General features: G+C 46.6%; 2 protein-coding genes and 1 non-coding gene across 3 annotated transcripts in view; 1 reads left to right on the forward strand and 2 right to left on the reverse strand.

Moving 5' to 3' along the window:
- Positions 1 to 618: 618 nt before the first annotated feature.
- LOC120920217 (GSK3B interacting protein) lies at positions 619 to 6,561 on the reverse strand. The gene is made up of 3 exons (XM_040332170.1): positions 6,465 to 6,561; positions 3,598 to 3,855; positions 619 to 1,478 (listed from the first exon to the last, which is right to left on the reverse strand). Exons 2-3 carry the CDS (start codon positions 3,850 to 3,852, stop codon positions 1,317 to 1,319), a joined length of 417 nt encoding a protein of 138 aa, XP_040188104.1. The 5' UTR covers positions 3,853 to 3,855; positions 6,465 to 6,561; the 3' UTR covers positions 619 to 1,316.
- Positions 6,562 to 7,397: 836 nt separating this feature from the next.
- Positions 7,398 to 20,334, forward strand: part of ATG2B (autophagy related 2B) — a 131,134-nt gene continuing 118,197 nt past the window's right edge. The window contains exon 1 of the mRNA XM_040332169.1: positions 7,398 to 8,731. Coding sequence (XP_040188103.1) covers positions 8,570 to 8,731 — 162 coding nt within the window. The 5' untranslated portion in view covers positions 7,398 to 8,569. The remainder of the gene's footprint in view (positions 8,732 to 20,334) is intronic.
- Positions 19,108 to 19,179, reverse strand: TRNAG-UCC. Its single transcript has one exon. It is a non-coding gene; the product is annotated as a tRNA-Gly (tRNA).

Here is a 20,334-nt window from a genome sequence, read left to right on the forward strand (position 1 = left end):
CCCAAAAATGGAACGTCCGCTTTTGAAATCTTACCCCCCCTCCGGTGCCACATTTGGCACCTTTTAGGTGGGGGGGGGGGGGAGCGGATACCTGTGTAATACAGGTATTTGCTCCCACTTCCGGGCATAGATTACTGCGGTGACCTACTCCACGTCCAGCGCCTACTCCGTCCCTCCCCCGCTTCCTTCTGGGAGACACACAGGTCCCAGAAAACAGCAGGGACCAGTGGGAACAAACAACTCGCGCATGCGCAGTAGGGAACCAGGAAGTGAAGCAGCAAGGCTTCACTTCCCGATTCCCTTACTGAAGATGGCTGTGGCAGCACCCGAGAGCCGACGGACAGATCAGCTTCGGCTGCCGACATGACGGGCGCCATGAACAAGTAAGTGTCCATATATTAAATGTCAGCAGCTGCAGTATTTGTAGCTGCTGACTTCATTTTTTTTCCCAGCAGAACTCTGCTTTAAATGAACAGTTTTTTTTAATTCCAGGAAAAACAAGAACTATAAAAAAAAATATGTTACCTGCTCACGGCCATATACTATACATTTACTCACAGATCTATGAGCTTTGAGGCCCCAGACAGACATATCAGATACAGGAAAACTCCACGCAGGTAAATAAACTAACATTAAATCACGGCAAAAGCCATGAAGTTATTTTTTTAATAATGTCAATTTATTAGACAAAATCCTAATACCTGCCAGATGTAAAAAAAATAAGATATGAGGCTTGTGGTGGAGTGGTGATCACCAGGGTGATATGTTCACTAGTGATCTATAGAGCAGGCAGAAAGCTGAGCATGGGCACTGAAACTCTCAATTATAATCCACTGTACAATATCGCTATAAACCAACCGCACAGCAGGGTGGGTGGATTACAAGAGCATATGCATCACTGTACTTGGCTACAAAAACAGTTCCTATCTATGTATTCCAACTGTGCATTTGCCTGCTTGAATCAATTTGCCCTTTAAAATCGATGAATATTTCATTACATTCTGATATGCGCCCACATTAAAATGTATTTTTAACTTATTATAAGTGGCTTGGATGAAAAGCTCTCTCGTTCCACTAAACACAGAAGTCGGTTGAAAAGGCTGGCTTGCTATCGCCCAATACAGGAAATGGGAATTTGGCAGGGTGCCCTCCTGAAGCGATCTGTCAATTATGCTTTATAGCCTGGGCTGCAGCAAGCACTCAGCTGCCGGTAATCAGAACGAAAGGGGAGATGGAGGAAGAAGATGCTCGGAAAAGAGGAATTAACCAACGCAGACAATTCTGCACGATATGGTGGATCCGAGGATCGCCGTCCATCATGACTGGTCGTCTCCGTTTAGTGCTTCCAGCCTCCGCAGCAGGGCGTTGCCAAAGGCCTCACGATATGCGGGGCTCAGGGAATCCAGCAAGGAGTAGACGGTTTCATGATACTGGCTGTGGCATCCCGAGCCAACCTGATCAAATGCAAATCCGACTACCTGTTTGGAGTGAAAGCAGAGGGAAAAGATATTATAAAATTGTGTGAACCAAAATTCTACGCACACAAACTTCATTCAATTTTTTTTTCCAAAAGTTTGTCGCTTACTAAAGCAGCCCATAGATTATGCAATTTTGAAAATGGCAGTAAGGGCTCGTACACACGATCGGTTAACCAGAGGACAACGGTCTGATGGACCGTTTTCATCGGTCAAAACCGATCGTGTGTAGGCCCCATAGGTTATTTAACCATCGGTTAAAAAAAAAGCCAACTTGCTTTAAATTTAACCAATGGATTCCTAACCGATAGGTCAAAACCGACCGTTAGTAGGCACAACCATCGGTTAAAAATCCACGCATGCTCAGAATCAAGTCGACGCATGCTTGGAAGCATTGAACTTTTTTTCAGCACATCATTGTGTTTTACGTCACCGCGTTCTGACGCGATCGGTTATTTAACCGATGGTGTGTGGGCGCGACGGACCATCAGTCAGCTTCATCGGTTAACCGATGACAACGGTCCTTCAGACCGTGCTCATTGGATGGACTGATCGTTTGTACGAGGCTTTAGTGTTGATGGGTGAATCCCTCCCACAGTGCGATTATGTTCTGCTGCCAGTAATTGCATGAAAAAATTCCAACAGGCTGGTTGTACCGAAGTCAATTGATGTATCAACTTTAGTACAACTAGCCTGCCCATAGATGGATCAAATCTTGGCTGGTCCCTGTTGAGGGGTCTGAGATTCCATCCATCTATGGCCGGCTTTAGTCTAGCTTTTCTAAAGCCTTAAAGTGTTACTAAACCCAGGACCTGCATTCACTATATCTGGTCTCCCATATTACACCGAAATTATTTTAGTGCTAGTTCACACCAGACGCAGTTCCGTTCGCTTTTTTTTCTGCACAAAATGCATGCACATTGTTTTCCATGTATTCCAATGGATCTGGCTGAGGACAATGACCCTAAACATACAGCCAGAGCTACATCTACAGCTATTCATCTGCAACACCCTCTAGTGTGCTAGAAGTGGTAGCGATTCGTTTTTTTTGTTAGTGCAGGTAAATTCCAGGTCTCTTTGTTTTGAGCTGGGTCACTCAAGGGCAGCATCACCAAAACCTCCAAAGGAAGGGGGAGAGGAGAGGTGGTACTGGCTGGAGTATTCTGAGGAGCCCTGACCAATCCCCAACTTGGATTGGCAGGCCTACTTAAATACCTTGGGTCAGCCCAGCTGGGGGGGGGGGGGTTGTTGTTTGGGGTGGAAGCTGGAGAGCTAGGTTTTCGAGGCCTAAAAGGGAGTTTCTCAGTCTGGGGGGGGGGGGGGGGGGTTTGACCTTGGTCAGAGCCAAGGGCTAGCAAGTGACACACAGTCAGAAGGCATGCCTGAAAGGACTGGGAGATTGTGTTCTTGGATGAGTGAAGAGCCAGTGGAGTGGACTGTGGTGGCATGGGCAGTGGAGAGAGAGGCAGGTGCAGCCAGGAGATGCGGTACTGGGCTCATTAGCCAGGTGGACCAGCTAGAGCTGGGCCTACCTACTTTATGCTACATCATGGGGATCTGCGGTCCCTGACTGTAAAGGGCATCTGCTTTGGGCCTGGCTGAGCCAGTGTCAGGCCTATCCAAGAGTGAGATCAGGAGTGAAGTAAAGTGCTGGAGAGTGAGATCAAGAGTTGTGCTGAAGCTGGAAGTAAAGAGGTTGTATATACCGGAGGTCAGGTGTATATACTGTAGTTGGTCCAGATATGTACTGAGTTTAAAAAAAAAAAAATAATTATGGTAACTGCCAACTAGATGGCGCTTTTCCCTTTCTATAGACACACACACACACACACACGTGGTGGGGGGAAATCAAATATGATTCGGACAGAAATCAAACCACATTACTGTTCAAATTGCATGCGATTCTTTGCAGTACGATTTGCACCCATTCATTTTGTATAGACGCAAATTGCACCGCAAAGTATCGGTTTCAGTATCTGGAGCAAATGCTTGGTATCGGTACCGATACCGATACCGATATCAGTATTGGTGGATCCATATACACCAGCTGTCACAGAGACACAACAGGAAGCTAGAAGAAGACTCTTGGACAGAAATATAGGAAGGAGGAGGAGACGGTTACCCTTAATCCAGCATCTGTGAGTTCAAGGCAGTATCTGGTCCCCTCCTTAATCTCCACATTGATGTAGGCCATGTCCACAGCGCATGGCAAGTTTTTGGAGACAAACATGTTGGCGACGGCAAACAAGACGTCATTCACGATGGCTTCAGCTTCCAGCCTCATGTCTTTCACATCCACCCCTTCCAGATCTCTGTCCAAATCTTGATCATGGACAGCATTAATAGGAAAATCCATGGGGTTGTAATCCACTTCCATCTTCTGCAGGAAAAACAGTCATTACATTTATTAATGAGCAGGAAGATTCAATAAAGAAAGCATCAAACCAAGCAAGTAATGGACAGGTAAGAGGTTTGGTAGCAAAGAATTCTTCCTGGAGTGGTGGAGAGTCCTGGCAATCCCGAGTGCAGGGCTGACCACTGTGCTCCAGGGACAGGCTCTGAGGACTTGGCTTAGAACTGTCCCTAGACATCAGGGGCCGGATTCAGATAGCCTTTACGCCAGCGTATCTATTGATACGCCGCGTAAGTGCTACGAAGCGCCGGCGTATCTTCTTTCTGTATTCAGAAAGCTAGATACGCCAGAATTTCCCTGAGATCCGACCAGCGTAAGTGTCTTACACCGTCGTATCTTAGGCTGCATATTTACGCTGGCCGCTAGGTGGCGCTTCCGTATATTTCCGCAAGGAATATGCAAATTAGGTAGTTACGCCGATTCAGAAACGTACGTCTGCCCGGCGCATTTTGTTACGTCGTTTACTTTAGGCTTTTTCCGGCGTAAAGTTACCCCTGCTATATGAGGGGTATCCTATGTTAAGTATGGACGTCGTACCCGTGTCGAATTTTGAAAATTTTACGTCGTTTGCGCAAGTCGTTCGCGAATAGGGCTGTACGTAAGTTACGTTCACGTCTAAAGCATTGAGGATTTGCGGCGTAATTTCGAGCATGCGCACTGGGATTTTTTCACGAACGGCGCATGCACCGTTCGTAAAATACGTGGGGTCACAGAGAATTTGAATAAAACACGCCCACATCATCCACATTTGAATTAGGCGGGCTTACACCGGACCACACACACACACACATATTATATATATATATATATATATATATATATAAAAAAATTGAAAATCAAATTTCTTTATACATTTTGGGCAATCTGCATTCTGCTACATGTCTTTAATAAAAAAAAAAAATCACAATAAGTGTATATTGATGCGAGAGATATAGCGTCTACAAACTGACGTCTACAAAATGGGATATAGACTGGAATTTTTCTTTCATTTTTTTTTTCTTTATACTACTAATAGCGGGTTCCCTTTCTCATTGGTGATCCATAAAGCCCCCCTCCCCCTCTACCCCTTCACCCCTTTTTGTAAATGTAATCAGATATCATTGTATATGTGGACATATTTATACTGGCCAAATTTTTTTTTTTACCTTTTTATTTTAGATATATATATATTTTTTATATCTTATAATGGGCCTGTGATGCGGTGGGCAATCTCACATTAAATAATGCTGGAACTGACTCACTGCCACTGATGTCATCAGTGACACCAATACAGTGATCAGTGCTAATACTATACACTGTCACTGTGTTAATGACTCTGGCTGAGAAGGTGTTAACATTTGGGACGATCAAGGGCATAAGCCCCCGTTCACACCTAGGCGTATATACGCCTGTAGTGCGACGCCGCAGCAGCCCCTGAGACGCTGGAGGGATGATTTCACATTGCTCTCTATGGAGATGGTTCACATCTCCACGCCGAACGCCGTACGCCTGCAAACAAGTCCCGGACCTTTTTTTCAGGTGGCTTTCGGCATAGAAAATGTGAACCATCTCCATAGAGGGGGTGAGGCTGCATTCACAATCGCGGCGTTCTGTCGCCGCAAATCGCGGTACAAAACGCCGCAATTTGTCCCTGCAATTTGCGGTACAAAACGCCGCGATTTTGTACGCCAAGGTGTGAATGCAGCCTTAAAGAGGAAGTAAACCCTCTCTTAAAAAATAAAATAAAAAAAATCTGCAAGACAAAGGCATAATGAGCTAGTATGCATAGCATACTAGCTCATTATGAATTACTTACCTGAGAACGAAGCCCCTGCATCGGTCCTCGGACACGTCCTCCAACTCTCTCTCTCCCCTATCTCTCTCCCCCCCCCATCATCTCTCTCTCCCCCCATCACTCTCTCTCCCCCCCTCATCTCTCTCTCTCCCCCCCCATCATCTCTCTCTCCCCCCCATCATCTCTCTCTCCCCCCCATCATCTCTCTCTCCCCCCATCACTCTCTCTCCCCCCCTCATCTCTCTCTCTCCCCCCCCATCATCTCTCTCTCCCCCCCATCATCTCTCTCTCCCCCCATCATCTCTCTCTCCCCCATCACTCTCTCTCCCCCCCCCCCCCATCATCTCTCTCTCCCCCCCCCCCTCATCTCCCTCTCCCCCCCCCTCATCTCTCTCTCCCCCCCCCCCCCCATCTCTCTCTCTCCCCCCCATCTCTCTACAAAATGTCTCTCTCCTTCCCCCCTCTCGCTTGCAGGCAACAACATATGGTGAAAATTGTGTATTATCCCCACATTTTACATTCCTCGTTAAACGCGTTTTACAAGCATTTGGCGCTTTGAAACTACCATCCTAAACGAGATTTTTCTGCTTTAAAGAAACGTTAGTAAACTCAACTGCCTCGAAACTCCTACAAACACCCCTCTGTACTGATAAGATTACATAGAGGAGAGTTCAGGGGCTGCTGAAAGGAAAACACTCAATTGCTTCTAAAGGTGAGTTTATCAGCTGCAGTATACATGAGGCCAAATACGACTTCTCCAATCTATAAACACTCCCAACCCCAGCTAGCCTTTTACAATTACCTTCTAGATCTCAGATGCGCAGGACAAATTGCCAAAATCTCATAGCACTTCCGGCATCAACATTCTCACGTCACTTCCTTTAAAACCCCTTTCCAGTCACCGTGTGTCTCCACAAATCTTTGTGCTATCGCCATTTTTTTGAAGACCGCACGTAATAACAAAATGCGGCGAACACGCCGACAAGATGGCTCCTAGAGCGGAGACATCATTTTCCCCAATGTAGAGTTCCGCGTTATGACCCTGCAAATGTTGCCTGTAGTCCACCTGATTATTAGTGCATTTGCTCAATAAACATACAACAAATTTCATCTACTGTGGGTAATGCTTATTAACGCACAGGGTTATTCTTTTTTAACAGCGTTTCAGCTTTACGTTTTTGAGACGTAAAGCTTTGGCTTTTGCTGTTGGCAATTGCCAGAAACAAACATGGCGCCCTGCGTTAGCAAAGCTGCTTCCGGGTGAGGAAAGTGACGTCATTGTTTATGTCCAGGGAGCACAGCGAGCTGAGCCCGGTGTAGGGGGACCGGGGCTTCGGTTAAGTCGGGCTTAGGAAGGGCACGTGCAGGCCTGGGGAGACCTCGAGGCTGGACTGTGTGCATAGGCCCTGGTTGCAGCCTGACAACCACTGACTCTGACTGTATGTGACTGCCATGGTAATGGCTGCCTGCATGTGTGACTGTGTCACTGCTGGGGTTGTATGCCTATCCCCCCTGTGCGTTTGATTACGTCCCTATCCCCCCTGTTCATTTGATTACGTCCCTATCCCCCCCTGTGCGCTTGATTAGGTCCCTGTCCCCCCTGTGCGCTTGATTAGGTCCCTGTCCCCTTGATTAGGTCCCTGTCCCCCCTGTGCATTTGATTACGTCCCTGTCCCCCCTGTGCGCTTGATTAGGTCCCTTTCCCCCCTTGTGCATTTGATTACGTCCCTATCACCTGTGTGCGTTTGATTAGGTCCCTGTCCCCCCTGTTCATTTGATTACGTCCCTGTCGCCCCTGTGCGCTTGTTTAGGTCCCTGTCGCCCCTGTGCGCTTGATTAGGTCCCTGTCGCCCCTGTGCGTTTGATTAGGTCCCTGTCGTCCCTGTGCGTTTGATTAGGTCCCTGTCGCCCCTGTGCGTTTGATTAGGTCCCTGTCGCCCCTGTGCGTTTGATTAGGTCCCTGTCGCCCCTGTGCGCTTGATTAGGTCCCTGACGCCCCCGTGCGTTTGCGTCTCTTCCTGCCTGTGCGTTTAAAGGCGTCTTCCCCCTGTGCGTTTTATTGCGTCCCTATCCCCTCCAGTGCATTTGATTACATCCCTACCCCCCGCCAGTGCGTTTAATTACGTCCCTATCTCCACCCCTGTGCGTTTGCATTCCTTTCCCATGTGTGATTGGATCCCTGTACCCCCAATGTGTGTTTTTTCTGTAGTGTTTGTTAGCTGGCTGATTGCTTTCCTCTGTGTTGTGTCACCATAGACTGTCCTTGTGTGACATTAGGTCACGTGGTTTGACTTTTTCTGACATATAACTGTCTTTCTTCCAGTAGGCGTTTGCTGAGCGCCTGTCCTGTGTATGTTGTATTGCAGGCGTGCTGTGTCATTGATGCTGGTGACAGTTCTGGTTGTTTTGGCTTCGACATATGAAGCTTTATTATCTCTCCATATCAGAGACCATGTGCTTCATATCTTGTGTCACAAATCGGAACAAGAAGCGTGTGATATTTATTAGTGTGTGTGATCATCTAAATAGCCATGGTGATTGTCTGCAGACGTCTGGTTGAGCCGTATGCGACTTCATGTTGGTACCTGGTTGCAAAGACGAGCCCCTGACTACATCTACTTGGCCATCACTCAAGTTTCAATGCATGAAAGACTGCAGACTTCACTAATGGACTGTCAGTCTGCCGGCGATGACCTATAGGTGCCTTTCCTGACTTTAGTGTGTGTGGCTAGCTGGAAATTGTTTTAAGATTGGGAATAAGAGAATCATTTTTGTGATCGACTCCCCAAATCCACCTCCAACGTTGACTATGTGATTGCAGTTTTGTGACAGTTGATTAAAGATTGAATTTTGGACTTAAGACTGGCTTTATAGTCAGGGCCCCAGGAGTCCTTATCCATCGCAACCATGCCGTGGCCCTTCTCCGAGTCCATCAAGAAGCGGGCCTGCCGGTACCTCCTGCAGCGGTATCTGGGTCACTTCCTGCAGGAGAAGCTCAGTCTGGAGCAGCTCACTCTAGATTTGTACCAAGGCACCGGCTCCTTGTCACAAGTTCCACTTGATAAATGGGTAGGTCTGTTTGTTGTAATATTTAAATGATAACTTTATTTTCTTATGGGACAGAGTTGGGCGTCATTGGCAAGTAGGTATTTTTGCTCCCACTTCCGGGCATAGATAGCCGTTCCACCGGTGGGTATCTACGCCACTACTGGCTCCTCCTCTGCCCCCCCCCTCCCGCTGTCTTCTGGGAGGCACACAGGTCTCAGAAGACAGCAGGGACCAGTGGGATCGCGCAGAGCGACTTGCTCATGCACAGTAGGGAACCATGCTGTGAAGCCGCAAGGCTTCACTTCCTGATTCCCTTACCGAAGATGGCGGCACCTCCACTCAAGAGTCGAGGGACAGTTACCGACATCGGGGTCACCCTGGACTGATAAGTGTCCATATTTTAAAAGTCAGCAGCTGCAGTCTTTGTAGCTGCTGACTTTAAAAATAAAATTGGCGGAACTCCGCTTTGAGCCATGTTTTGCTTGGGGATCAAATACTTATTTTACTCCCTAAACTGCAACTCCATTTATAATATTTGTTTTATGTGTTTTTTCTGGATTTTTGGTTGATATTCTGTCTCTGTCATTTAAAATACACCTATGATAAAATAATAGACCCTTATAGCTAGATTTAGGTAGCGTTAGGTCGGCGTATCAGTAGATATGCCGACCTAACTCTGAATCTGCGCCGACCTAGGTTTAAGTGTCTTCTCAAACAGAGATACACTTAAACCTATCTAAGATAGGACGGCTTGCGCCGTCCTATCTTAGGGTGCAATGTTTTGGCTGGTCGCTAGGTGGCGCTTCCATTGCGGTCGGCGTAGAATATGTAAATCACTAGATACGCCTATTCACGAACGTACGCCCGGCCGACGCAGTACATATACGCAGTTTACGCAACGCATATGCAGGCCTAAAGTTATTCCATCAAATAGATGGAATAGTAATGTTAAAGTATGGCCGCCGTTCCCGCGTCGAGATTCGAAAATTTTACATAGTTTGCGTAAGTCGTCCGTGAATAGGGATTTACGTCATTTACGTCCACGTCGAAATCAATAGGCCCGTGCGGCGGACTTAGCCGCAATGCACACTGGGAAATGTAGGCGCACGGCGCATGCGCAGTTAAAAGAAAAAACGTCAATCACGTTGTGTCAAGCCTCATTATCATAAAACACACCCCCTCAGCCGAATTTGAATTAGGCGCCCTTACGCCCGCCGGCTTTAGGCTACGCCGCCGTAACTTAGCAGGCAAGTACATTGTGAATCATGTACTTGCCTCGCTAACTTACGGCGGCGTAGCTTAAATGCCTTAAGCTACGCCGCCGCAAGTATGCGCTCGCCATCCTGAATCTAGCTATTAATTTCTTTGTAAGTGGGCAAACTTGCAACATATGCAGGGGATCAAATAATTATTTCCCCCACTGTATTGACATTAACCAAACATTCACTGCATGTGAATCTTCCAGGTAAAGGTTTAAAACGGGGGATTCAACACTAGTAAATGTTCGGTGAAAGTCGCATTCTCTGCTTTCTAAATATGCCCCTTGGAGTTTGTGAATCGACTACAAAATGATTTATTTCAAAAGATAGGTGCAAAAACATGACTGCTTGTATCAGCCAGGTGGACATGCTACTGTCTCGTGCGCACACCCCTGGTGCTGGCCTCATCCCAGAGAGCAGCTGATAGGCTGGGACAGTCCACCCGGTCATTTGATGTTTTCTTAGTTTTGTGCCAGCGGTTATGGCTGGTACACGCTATAAGAAAATTGGGCGAACGATTGTTCAGTTTTCCTCGATATTTCACAGCAAGTCGGAACCGAGGAAAGAAATAATTTCCGAAAAGTCTCATATGACAACTTTCTTTTTTTTTTTTTCTGTTGTTAATTTTTCTTGTAAGAAAATCGTCAGAAAACTGTACACATTAAACGAAAATCATTCGTTCTGTTCATGTACGAGAAACAATTTGGAGTTTGTCCCTTCAGACATTTTTATTTGCAAAGTATGAAAATCGAACGTTCGTGCCTTCTACGGAATTTCCCCCCCTTTTTTATATGTATGTATGTATGTATGTGTGTACCCTCCTTTAGGCTCCGTTTACACTTATAAATGGGGCCTCTGCAATAACATGTGGGAGACACAGCAGGGGTCCCCAACGCTCAGCTGCAGGTAAGCCTAGATTAAGGCCCCTTTCACACTGGGGTGGGAGGTGCACACTGATGGAGGGGGGGGTCTACACTGATAGATGGGGGTCTGTACTTGATGAGGGGATCTATACTACGGGAGGGAGATCTGTACTTAGTGAGGGGGATCTATACTACAGGAGCGGGTTCTGTACTTGGTAAGGGAGATCTATACTGCGGGAGGGGGGTCTGTATTTAGTGAGAGGGATCTGTACTGCGGGAGGGGGGTCTGTATTTAGTGAGAGGGATCTGTACTGCGGGAGGGGGGTCTGTATTTAGTGAGAGGGAGCTGTACTGCGGGAGGGGGGTCTGTACTTAGTGAGATGGATCTATACTGCGGTCTGTATTTAGTGAGAGGGATCTGTACTGCGGGAGGGGGGTCTGTATTTAGTGAGAGGGATCTGTACTGCGGGAGGGGGGTCTGTATTTAGTGAGAGGGATCTGTACTGCGGGAGGGGGGTCTGTATTTAGTGAGAGGGATCTGTACTGCGGGAGGGCGGTCTGTATTTAGTGAGAGGGATCTGTACTGCAGGAGGGGGGTCTGTACTTGGTGAGATGGGTCTGCACTGCGGGAGGGGGGTCTGTATTTAGTGAGAGGGATCTATACTGCTGGAGCAGATCTGTTTGGCATACTTTCTTTTGTTTGCATGTAATGCCGCGTTCACACGATCAGAATTTCCGACAACAAATGTTCGATGTGAGCTTGTTGTCGAAAATTCCGACCGTGTGTAGGCTCCATCGGACATTTGCTGTCGGAATTTCCGCCAACTAAAATTTGAGAGCTGGCTCTCAAATTTGTTGTCGAAAATTCCGATCGTGTGTACACAAATCCGACGCACAAAATTACACGCATGCTCTAAATCAAGCAGAAGAGCCTCACTGCCTATTGAACTTTTTCTCGGCTCGTCGTACGTGTTGTACGTTACCGCGTTCTTGACGTTCGGAATTTCCGACAACATTTGTGTGACCGTGTGTATGCAAGACAAGTTTGAGCCAACATCCGTTGGGGAAAAAAATCCACAGTTTTGTTGTCGGAATTTCCGATCGTCTGTACGAGGCATAAGTAAGCATTTGTTTATGTGAATTCAATAAAAATGTAATAATAGTAATGCATTAGGTGGCCGCGTCCTCCTGTGAGTTTTTTGCAGTGTAAAAATTCTGCTGGTTCGTTTTTTCTTTTATTTCGTTCTTTTCCTTTTTTCCTTTTCCCTTATTTTATTATAATATTTAAATGTTATAATTTTTTTTTGTTTATTTTTCATTTTACTTTTTTTTCAGCGATTTCCATCACTTTTATATTTTAGTGTTTTTTATGTTTTTTTCTTATGCATTTCATTAGAAAATTTGGTAATAGAAATATCAAATAATGGTGAAGGTTATTTTTTTTTTAAAGGTGAATGTAGGAAGCACAAATGTGGAATCATATAGGGTCCATACTGGCTTTGCGTTTCTGATTGGAGCTTTCTGGCAGGAAAAAACGCAAAACTCTCCTAAACTGTGTACAAAAACTCTCTATATGAGCGTTTTTTCTGCCAAGGGAACTGGATTTTTTTTAAGCCCAGTGTGCATGGATCCCAATCGACTAAAATTTAAGCAGTGTATGGTTCTGCCAGCACTTCTAGTTTGACAAAAGTTGGTTATTCAGTGGACCTTTGTAGAAGCAGACTGTTGGGAAAAAAAAAATCCGGCATTGTAATACTCTTGACATTCACAGTCATGACTAGGCATGATGGGAATTGTAGTTCCTGAACAACTGGAGGGCCGTAGTTTGGAGACCCCTGTCTTATAGCATCCCTGTTGTGTCTGACCATTTCTTGTAGCATGCCCATTGTCTCTGACAATCTCCTGTAGTAAGTCTGCAGTCTCTGACCATCTCTTATAGAATGCCTGTAGTCTCTGAGCATTTCTTGTTGCATACCCATTGTATCTGACCATCTCTTATAGCATGGCTGGAATCTCTTAACATCTCCTGTAGTGTGTCTCGTATCATGTCTGCATTCTCTGACCCCGTCTCGTATCATGTCTGCAGTCTCTGACCCCGTCTCGTATCATGTCTGCAGTCTCTGACCCCGTCTCGTATCATGTCTGCAGTCTCTGACCCCGTCTCGTATCATGTCTGCAGTCTCTGACCCCGTCTCGTATCATGTCTGCAGTCTCTGACCCCGTCTCGTATCATGTCTGCAGTCTCTGACCCCGTCTCGTATCATGTCTGCAGTCTCTGACCCCGTCTCGTATCATGTCTGCAGTCTCTGACCCCGTCTCGTATCATGTCTGCAGTCTCTGACCCCGTCTCGTATCATGTCTGCAGTCTCTGACCCCGTCTCGTATCATGTCTGCAGTCTCTGACCCCGTCTCGTATCATGTCTGCAGTCTCTGACCCCGTCTCGTATCATGTCTGCAGTCTCTGACCCCGTCTCGTATCATGTCTGCAGTCTCTGACCCCGTCTCGTATCATGTCTGCAGTCTCTGACCCCGTCTCGTATCATGTCTGCAGTCTCTGACCCCGTCTCGTATCATGTCTGCAGTCTCTGACCCCGTCTCGTATCATGTCTGCAGTCTCTGACCCCGTCTCGTATCATGTCTGCAGTCTCTGACCCCGTCTCGTATCATGTCTGCAGTCTCTGACCCCGTCTCGTATCATGTCTGCAGTCTCTGACCCCGTCTCGTATCATGTCTGCAGTCTCTGACCCCGTCTCGTATCATGTCTGCAGTCTCTGACCCCGTCTCGTATCATGTCTGCAGTCTCTGACCCCGTCTCGTATCATGTCTGCAGTCTCTGACCCCGTCTCGTATCATGTCTGCAGTCTCTGACCCCGTCTCGTATCATGTCTGCAGTCTCTGACCCCGTCTCGTATCATGTCTGCAGTCTCTGACCCCGTCTCGTATCATGTCTGCAGTCTCTGACCCCGTCTCGTATCATGTCTGCAGTCTCTGACCCCGTCTCGTATCATGTCTGCAGTCTCTGACCCCGTCTCGTATCATGTCTGCAGTCTCTGACCCCGTCTCGTATCATGTCTGCAGTCTCTGACCCCGTCTCGTATCATGTCTGCAGTCTCTGACCCCGTCTCGTATCATGTCTGCAGTCTCTGACCCCGTCTCGTATCATGTCTGCAGTCTCTGACCCCGTCTCGTATCATGTCTGCAGTCTCTGACCCCGTCTCGTATCATGTCTGCAGTCTCTGACCCCGTCTCGTATCATGTCTGCAGTCTCTGACCCCGTCTCGTATCATGTCTGCAGTCTCTGACCCCGTCTCGTATCATGTCTGCAGTCTCTGACCCCGTCTCGTATCATGTCTGCAGTCTCTGACCCCGTCTCATATCATGTCTGCAGTCTCTGACCATCTCTTGTAGGGAGCACCAAATGGAAATTGTGGTGCCAAAAACAAAAAATGAAGGATGCACTAGGCCGAAACGATACCGAAAATTAGTTTTTAAAAAATATTTATATTTTTATATACAATTGTATTACGATATATTTTCCTATATAATAAATTTAAATTCATATGATTTTATTATTGGCCATTATTGGCACCTTTTAGTGCAAGAAAAGCTTAAGAAATATACAGTCTGCAGTCTTGTATCATGTCCTCAATCTCTAACCATCTCTTGTGTCGTGTCTTCAGTCTCTAACCATCTCTTGTTTCATGTCTTCAGTCTCTAACCATCTCTTGTGTCGTGTCTTCAGTCTCTAACCATCTCTTGTTTCATGTCTTCAGTCTCTAACCATCTCTTGTGTCATGTCTTCAGTCTCTAACCATCTCTTGTGTCGTGTCTTCAGTCTCTAACCATCTCTTGTGTCGTGTCTTCAGTCTCTAACCATCTCTTGTTTCATGTCTTCAGTCTCTAACCATCTCTTGTTTCATGTCTTCAGTCTCTAACCATCTCTTGTGTCATGTCTTCAGTCTCTAACCATCTCTTGTGTCATGTCTTCAGTCTCTAACCATCTCTTGTGTCATGTCTTCAGTCTCTAACCATCTCTTGTGTCATGTCTTCAGTCTCTAACCATCTCTTGTTTCATGTCTTCAGTCTCTAACCATCTCTTGTTTCATGTCTTCAGTCTCTAACCATCTCTTGTTTCATGTCTTCAGTCTCTAACCATCTCCTGTAGCATGTCCTCAGTCTCTAACCATCTCTTGTTTCATGTCTTCAGTCTCTAACCATCTCTTGTTTCATGTCTTCAGTCTCGAACCATCTCTTGTTTCATGTCCTCAATCTCTAACCATCTCTTGTTTCATGTCTTCAGTCTCTAACCAACTCTTGTTTCATGTCTTCAGTCTCTAACCATCTACTGTGTCGTGTCCTCAGTCTCTAACCATCTCTTGTAGTATGCCCATAGTATGTCTGCAGTCTCTGACAGCTTTGCATGTGCTGAATCTTATGTGCTGCCCTCTGGTAATGTCGGGGGGCACACTTGAGGCCCCCGACATCAAGTAAATTGACCACCACTGCTTTAGATGCTGTTTTTAGTTTTTGGATAGCAGGCTCCTCGGATGGGTCTGCTTGCAGTATACATGAAACTTCATCTTGCACTATGCTGCCAGGTACTTAAAGCAGTTTGCCAAGTTCTAAAATGTAATCTAGGAATGTTTGTGAACAAGAAATGTCTCCTGTCAGCATTCATTGCCTGGACTTTACCCTCAGACCTGGCACTAGTCACTTCTATCACATGGATTTGCAGTGGCGTGTAGAAGACCTCATTGTGCTTGGAAAAAAAAATGCCTGGTATTCGCATTTGCATTTTTTTTGGGGGAGAATTTAAAGGGATACATTTTTTATTTTTTTAAATCTTTTCTTGCGCTAAAGGTGCCAATAATAGCCGACGCTCAGAGCTTTTTTTCCTCAGAAAATAGGTGCAGGAACTCAACCACGGCCTGTTCAGATTTCACGAACGGGGTCTTAACCACTTAACGCCCGCCGCACGACTATTTACGTCCGCAAAATGGCACGTACAGGCAGATGGGCGTATATATACGTCCTTGCCTTTCCGCGGGTCGGGGGTCCGATCGGGACCCCCTCCGCGGCGGGCGGCTTACCTCGGGGAGCGATCCGGGACGACGGTGCGGCCATTCGTTTATAGCCGCTCCGTCGCGACCGCTCCCCGGAGCTGAAGAACGGGGAGAGCCGTATGTAAACACGGCTTCCCCGTGCTTCACTATGGCGCTGCATCGATCGAGTGATCCCTTTTATAGGGGAGACACAATCGATGACGTCAGACCTACAGCCACACCCCCCTACTGTTGTAAACACACACTAGGTGAAGCCTAACTCGTACAGCGCCCCCTGTGGTTAACTCCCAAACTGCAACTGTCATTTTCACAATAAAGAATGCAATTTAAATGCATTTTTTGCTGTGAAAATGACAATGGTCCCAAAAATGTGTCAAAATTGTCCAAAGTGTCCGCCATAATGTCGCAGTCACGAAAAAAATCGCTGATCGCCGCCATTAGTAGTAAAAAAAATAAATGAAAAAAATGCAATAAAAATATCCCTTATTTTGTAAACGCTATAAATTTTGCGCAAACCAATTGATCAACGCTTATTGCGATTTTTTTTTTTTACCAAAAATAGGTAGAAGAATACGTATTGCCTAAACTGTGGGGAAAAAAAAACCGTATATATGTTTTTGGGGGATATTTATTACAGCAAAAAGTAAAAAATATTGCATTTTTTTAAAAATTGTCGCTCTATTTTTGTTTATAGCGCAAAAAATAAGAACCGCAGAGGTGATCAAATACCACCAAAAGAAAGCTCTATTTGTGGGGAAAAAAGGACGCCAATTTTGTTTGGGAGCCACGTCGGATGACCGCGCAATTGTCTGTTAAAGCGACGCAGTGCCGAATCGCAAAACCTGGCCTGGGCATTTAGCTGCCTAAAGGTCCGGGGCTTAAGTGGTTAAAGGGGCATTAAATACCAGAATTGCATTACATACAGAGTGCAGAGTTCAAGGGGTTGCAAAACTGTCACTTGTAAACACAGAAACCAGACTTCTGTGTTTACAGGTGATTGTGGTGAACAGGCACCAAAGGGTCTGAGCCAGAGGTGGTGGAACGGAGTTCCCCCAAGTTTCCCCTGAAAAAAAGTCCTGCCGATGCTAAATGCATATTCATTTAAATTCATGATATTAATTAAAAAGTTGAATATAATTTTATATATATATATATATATATATATATATATATATATATATATATATATATATATATATATATATATATATTCTTGCAAAACTATTTAACCACTTACCAGTTGGTGGATGGCACTAGGGTTGTACCGGTATCGGGACCGATACCGAGCATTTGCGCGAGTACTTGTACTCGCGCAAATGCTGCCGATGCCCTGTCCGATACTTGTCTATTGACAAGGGGGCGGAGAATGGGCAGGGGGGCGGAGAGCAGAGCCGTCCGCGGGTAATAAGCGGCTGTAATAAGTTCTTCCTGTCCTCTTTCATGTTGCGCTGTTCCCGGTGGCCCCTCCCCTTCTTTCCTTTACTCTCCTCGTATGCTTGTGACATCATTTGAGATGGACGAGAGGAGAGGAGGGGCCGCTGGGGAATAGCGCAACATGATAGAGGATAGTAAGGACTTATTACAGATGTGAGCCGTTTCTGCGCTACTCTGCATTTAAAGGAAACTGAAAGTGCCTAGTACCTTGATGTGCCCTGCTGTGCCCAGTACCCTGATGTGCACCATACCCTGTGCCCAGTACCCTGATGTGCCCTGTGACCTTCCGTGCCCAAGTACCCTGATGTGCCCAGTACTCTGATGTGCCCAGTCCCCAGTACCCTGATGTGCCCCATACCCTGTCCCCAGTAACCTGATGTGCACCATACCCTGTGCCCAGTACCCTGATGTGCCCTGTGACCTGCCGTGCCCAAGTACCCTGTTGAGTACTTATACTCGCGTAAATGCTGCCGATGCCCTGTCCAATACTTCTCTATTGAGAAGAGAGCGGCGGGCGGAGAGTGGGCGGGGGGTGGAGAGCAGGGTGGAGAGCAGAGCAGTCCTCAGTACCCCGCTGTGCCCTGTGCCCTGATGTGACATGCACGATTGCACGGCAGACTTCCTTCCTCACTTGTTAGGATTTACGATCCAATGCTTGTTGCTTGTCTTTCTGCTGGTCGTGGTCACCCTGGAATTTTGCTCCCTCTCTAATGTTTTCGCTATGTGACTGTAAAGGGGCATTCTTCCCACTGACCACCAATGTAAGAGACATCCTTCCCACTGACCACCAATGTAAGAGACATCCTTCCCACTGACCACCAATGTACGAGACATCCTTCCCACTGACCACCAATGTACGAGACATTCTTAAGTTTGAAAACTGTCACATGACATTAAAAAAATGTATCGAGTACATGGGAAAAAAAAATATCGGTACTTGTACTCGGTCCTAAAAAAATCGTATCGGGACAACCCTAGGTGACACCAGTTTTTTCTGCACCAGGTGACACCAACTTATATAGCGCCGTCAATTTACACAGCGCTTTACATATACATTGTACATTCACATCGGTCACTACCCTCAAAGAACTTACAATCTAAGGTCCCTAACTCGCTTTCATATATTAGGGACAATTTTTTTTTAGATGGAAGCCAATTATCAGCATATCTTTGGAGCGTTGGAGGAAACCGGAGTACCCGGAGGAAACCCACGCAGGCACAGGGAGAACATGCAAACTCCAGGCAGGTAGTGTCGTGGTCGGGATTCGAACCAGCGACACTTTTTAATGCTAGGCGAGAGTGCCGCCCACTACACCACTGTGATTCAGAGGCGATTCAGTTCGCATGTGCAGCACTATATAAGTCTTTCACTGACTGTGCGGCCCGATGCTCTCTGGTGTATATATGATGTGTTTAGATGCTCTCTGGTGTATATATGATGTGTTTAGATGCTCTCTGGTGTATATATGATGTGTTTAGATGCTCTCTGGTGTATATATGATGTGTTTAGATGCTCTCTGGTGTATATATGATGTGTTTAGATGCTCTCTGGTGTATATATGATGTGTTTAGATGCTCTCTGGTGTATATATGATGTGTTTAGATGCTCTCTGGTGTATATATGATGTGTTTAGATGCTCTCTGGTGTATTTTTTTATGCATTTAGATGCACTCTGGTGTGTTTTTGATGCGTTCATTCTGTATTCCACCGCTAATATATACTCAGCATTGACCTTGTATAGTGCTTTTCCCTCTGGGGACTCCAAGTACTTGGAGATGGCGTTGGCCGGGATTCGAACCCGGGTCAGCTGCTGGGAAGGCAGCTATGCTCACCACTGCACCACCAACGCAAGGTAGCATGTCTTTGTAGCGTGGGAGGAAACCGGAGTATCCAGAGGAAACCCACGCAAACACAGGGAGAACATGCAGATAGTGTCCCGGTCAGGATTTGAACAAAGGACCCCCGTGCTGCAAGGCTAACCACTAAGCCTCTTTGCTGCCCATAAACAGCCTCTGTTCTCTAAGGCCCACCCCCGCAGAGCAGGGTACATAAGTTCACATGTCCACTCAAAGCGCCTACAGAAAAAATCCAAACGTAACCTAAACGACTGGGGTGCAGCGGTTGTATCCAATGTGACATCTGTGTGGGTGCCGGTGTACGGCCCTGAACGCACCCAGGGTGTGTCCACAAAACGGCACCTGCATGGATGTCCTTTTTGGGGTAAACGCAGCTCCCACACAGGGTACAGATTCATACACATCATGTGAGTGAGGCCTTGGACTTCTCCATGAAGGACCTCACTGGTGGGAAGAGTTCTCATTTCCCCAGCAGAGAAAGCCTAAAGAAAGCTGGAAAGACTCCTCCCACCTCCTGAAGACAAGAAGAGTTCCAACCTCCCCTCATAGCTGGTGCAACACACGCCTAAAAAACATACTGGCCTCCAACCTCCCCTTATAGCCAGTCCAACACACGCCTGAAAAACATACTGGCCTCCAACCTCCCCTTATAGCCAGTCCAACACACGCCTGAAAAACATACTGGCCTCCAACCTCCCCTTATAGCCAGTCCAACACACGCCTGAAAAACATACTGGCCTCCAACCTCCCCTTATAGCCAGTCCAACACACGCCTGAAAAACATACTGGCCTCCAACCTCCCCTTATAGCCAGTCCAACACACGCCTGAAAAACATACTGGCCTCCAACCTCCCCTTATAGCCAGTCCAACACACGCCTGAAAAACATACTGGCCTCCAACCTCCCCTTATAGCCAGTCCAACACACGCCTGAAAAACATACTGGCCTCCAACCTCCCCTTATAGCCAGTCCAACACACGCCTGAAAAACATACTGGCCTCCAACCTCCCCTTATAGCCAGTCCAACACACGCCTGAAAAACATACTGGCCTCCAACCTCCCCTTATAGCCAGTCCAACACACGCCTGAAAAACATACTGGCCTCCAACCTCCCCTTATAGCCAGTCCAACACACGCCTGAAAAACAT

The sequence above is a fragment of the Rana temporaria genome, chromosome 13 (assembly GCF_905171775.1).
Source record: "Rana temporaria chromosome 13, aRanTem1.1, whole genome shotgun sequence".
Taxonomy (NCBI): Eukaryota; Metazoa; Chordata; class Amphibia; order Anura; family Ranidae; genus Rana; species Rana temporaria.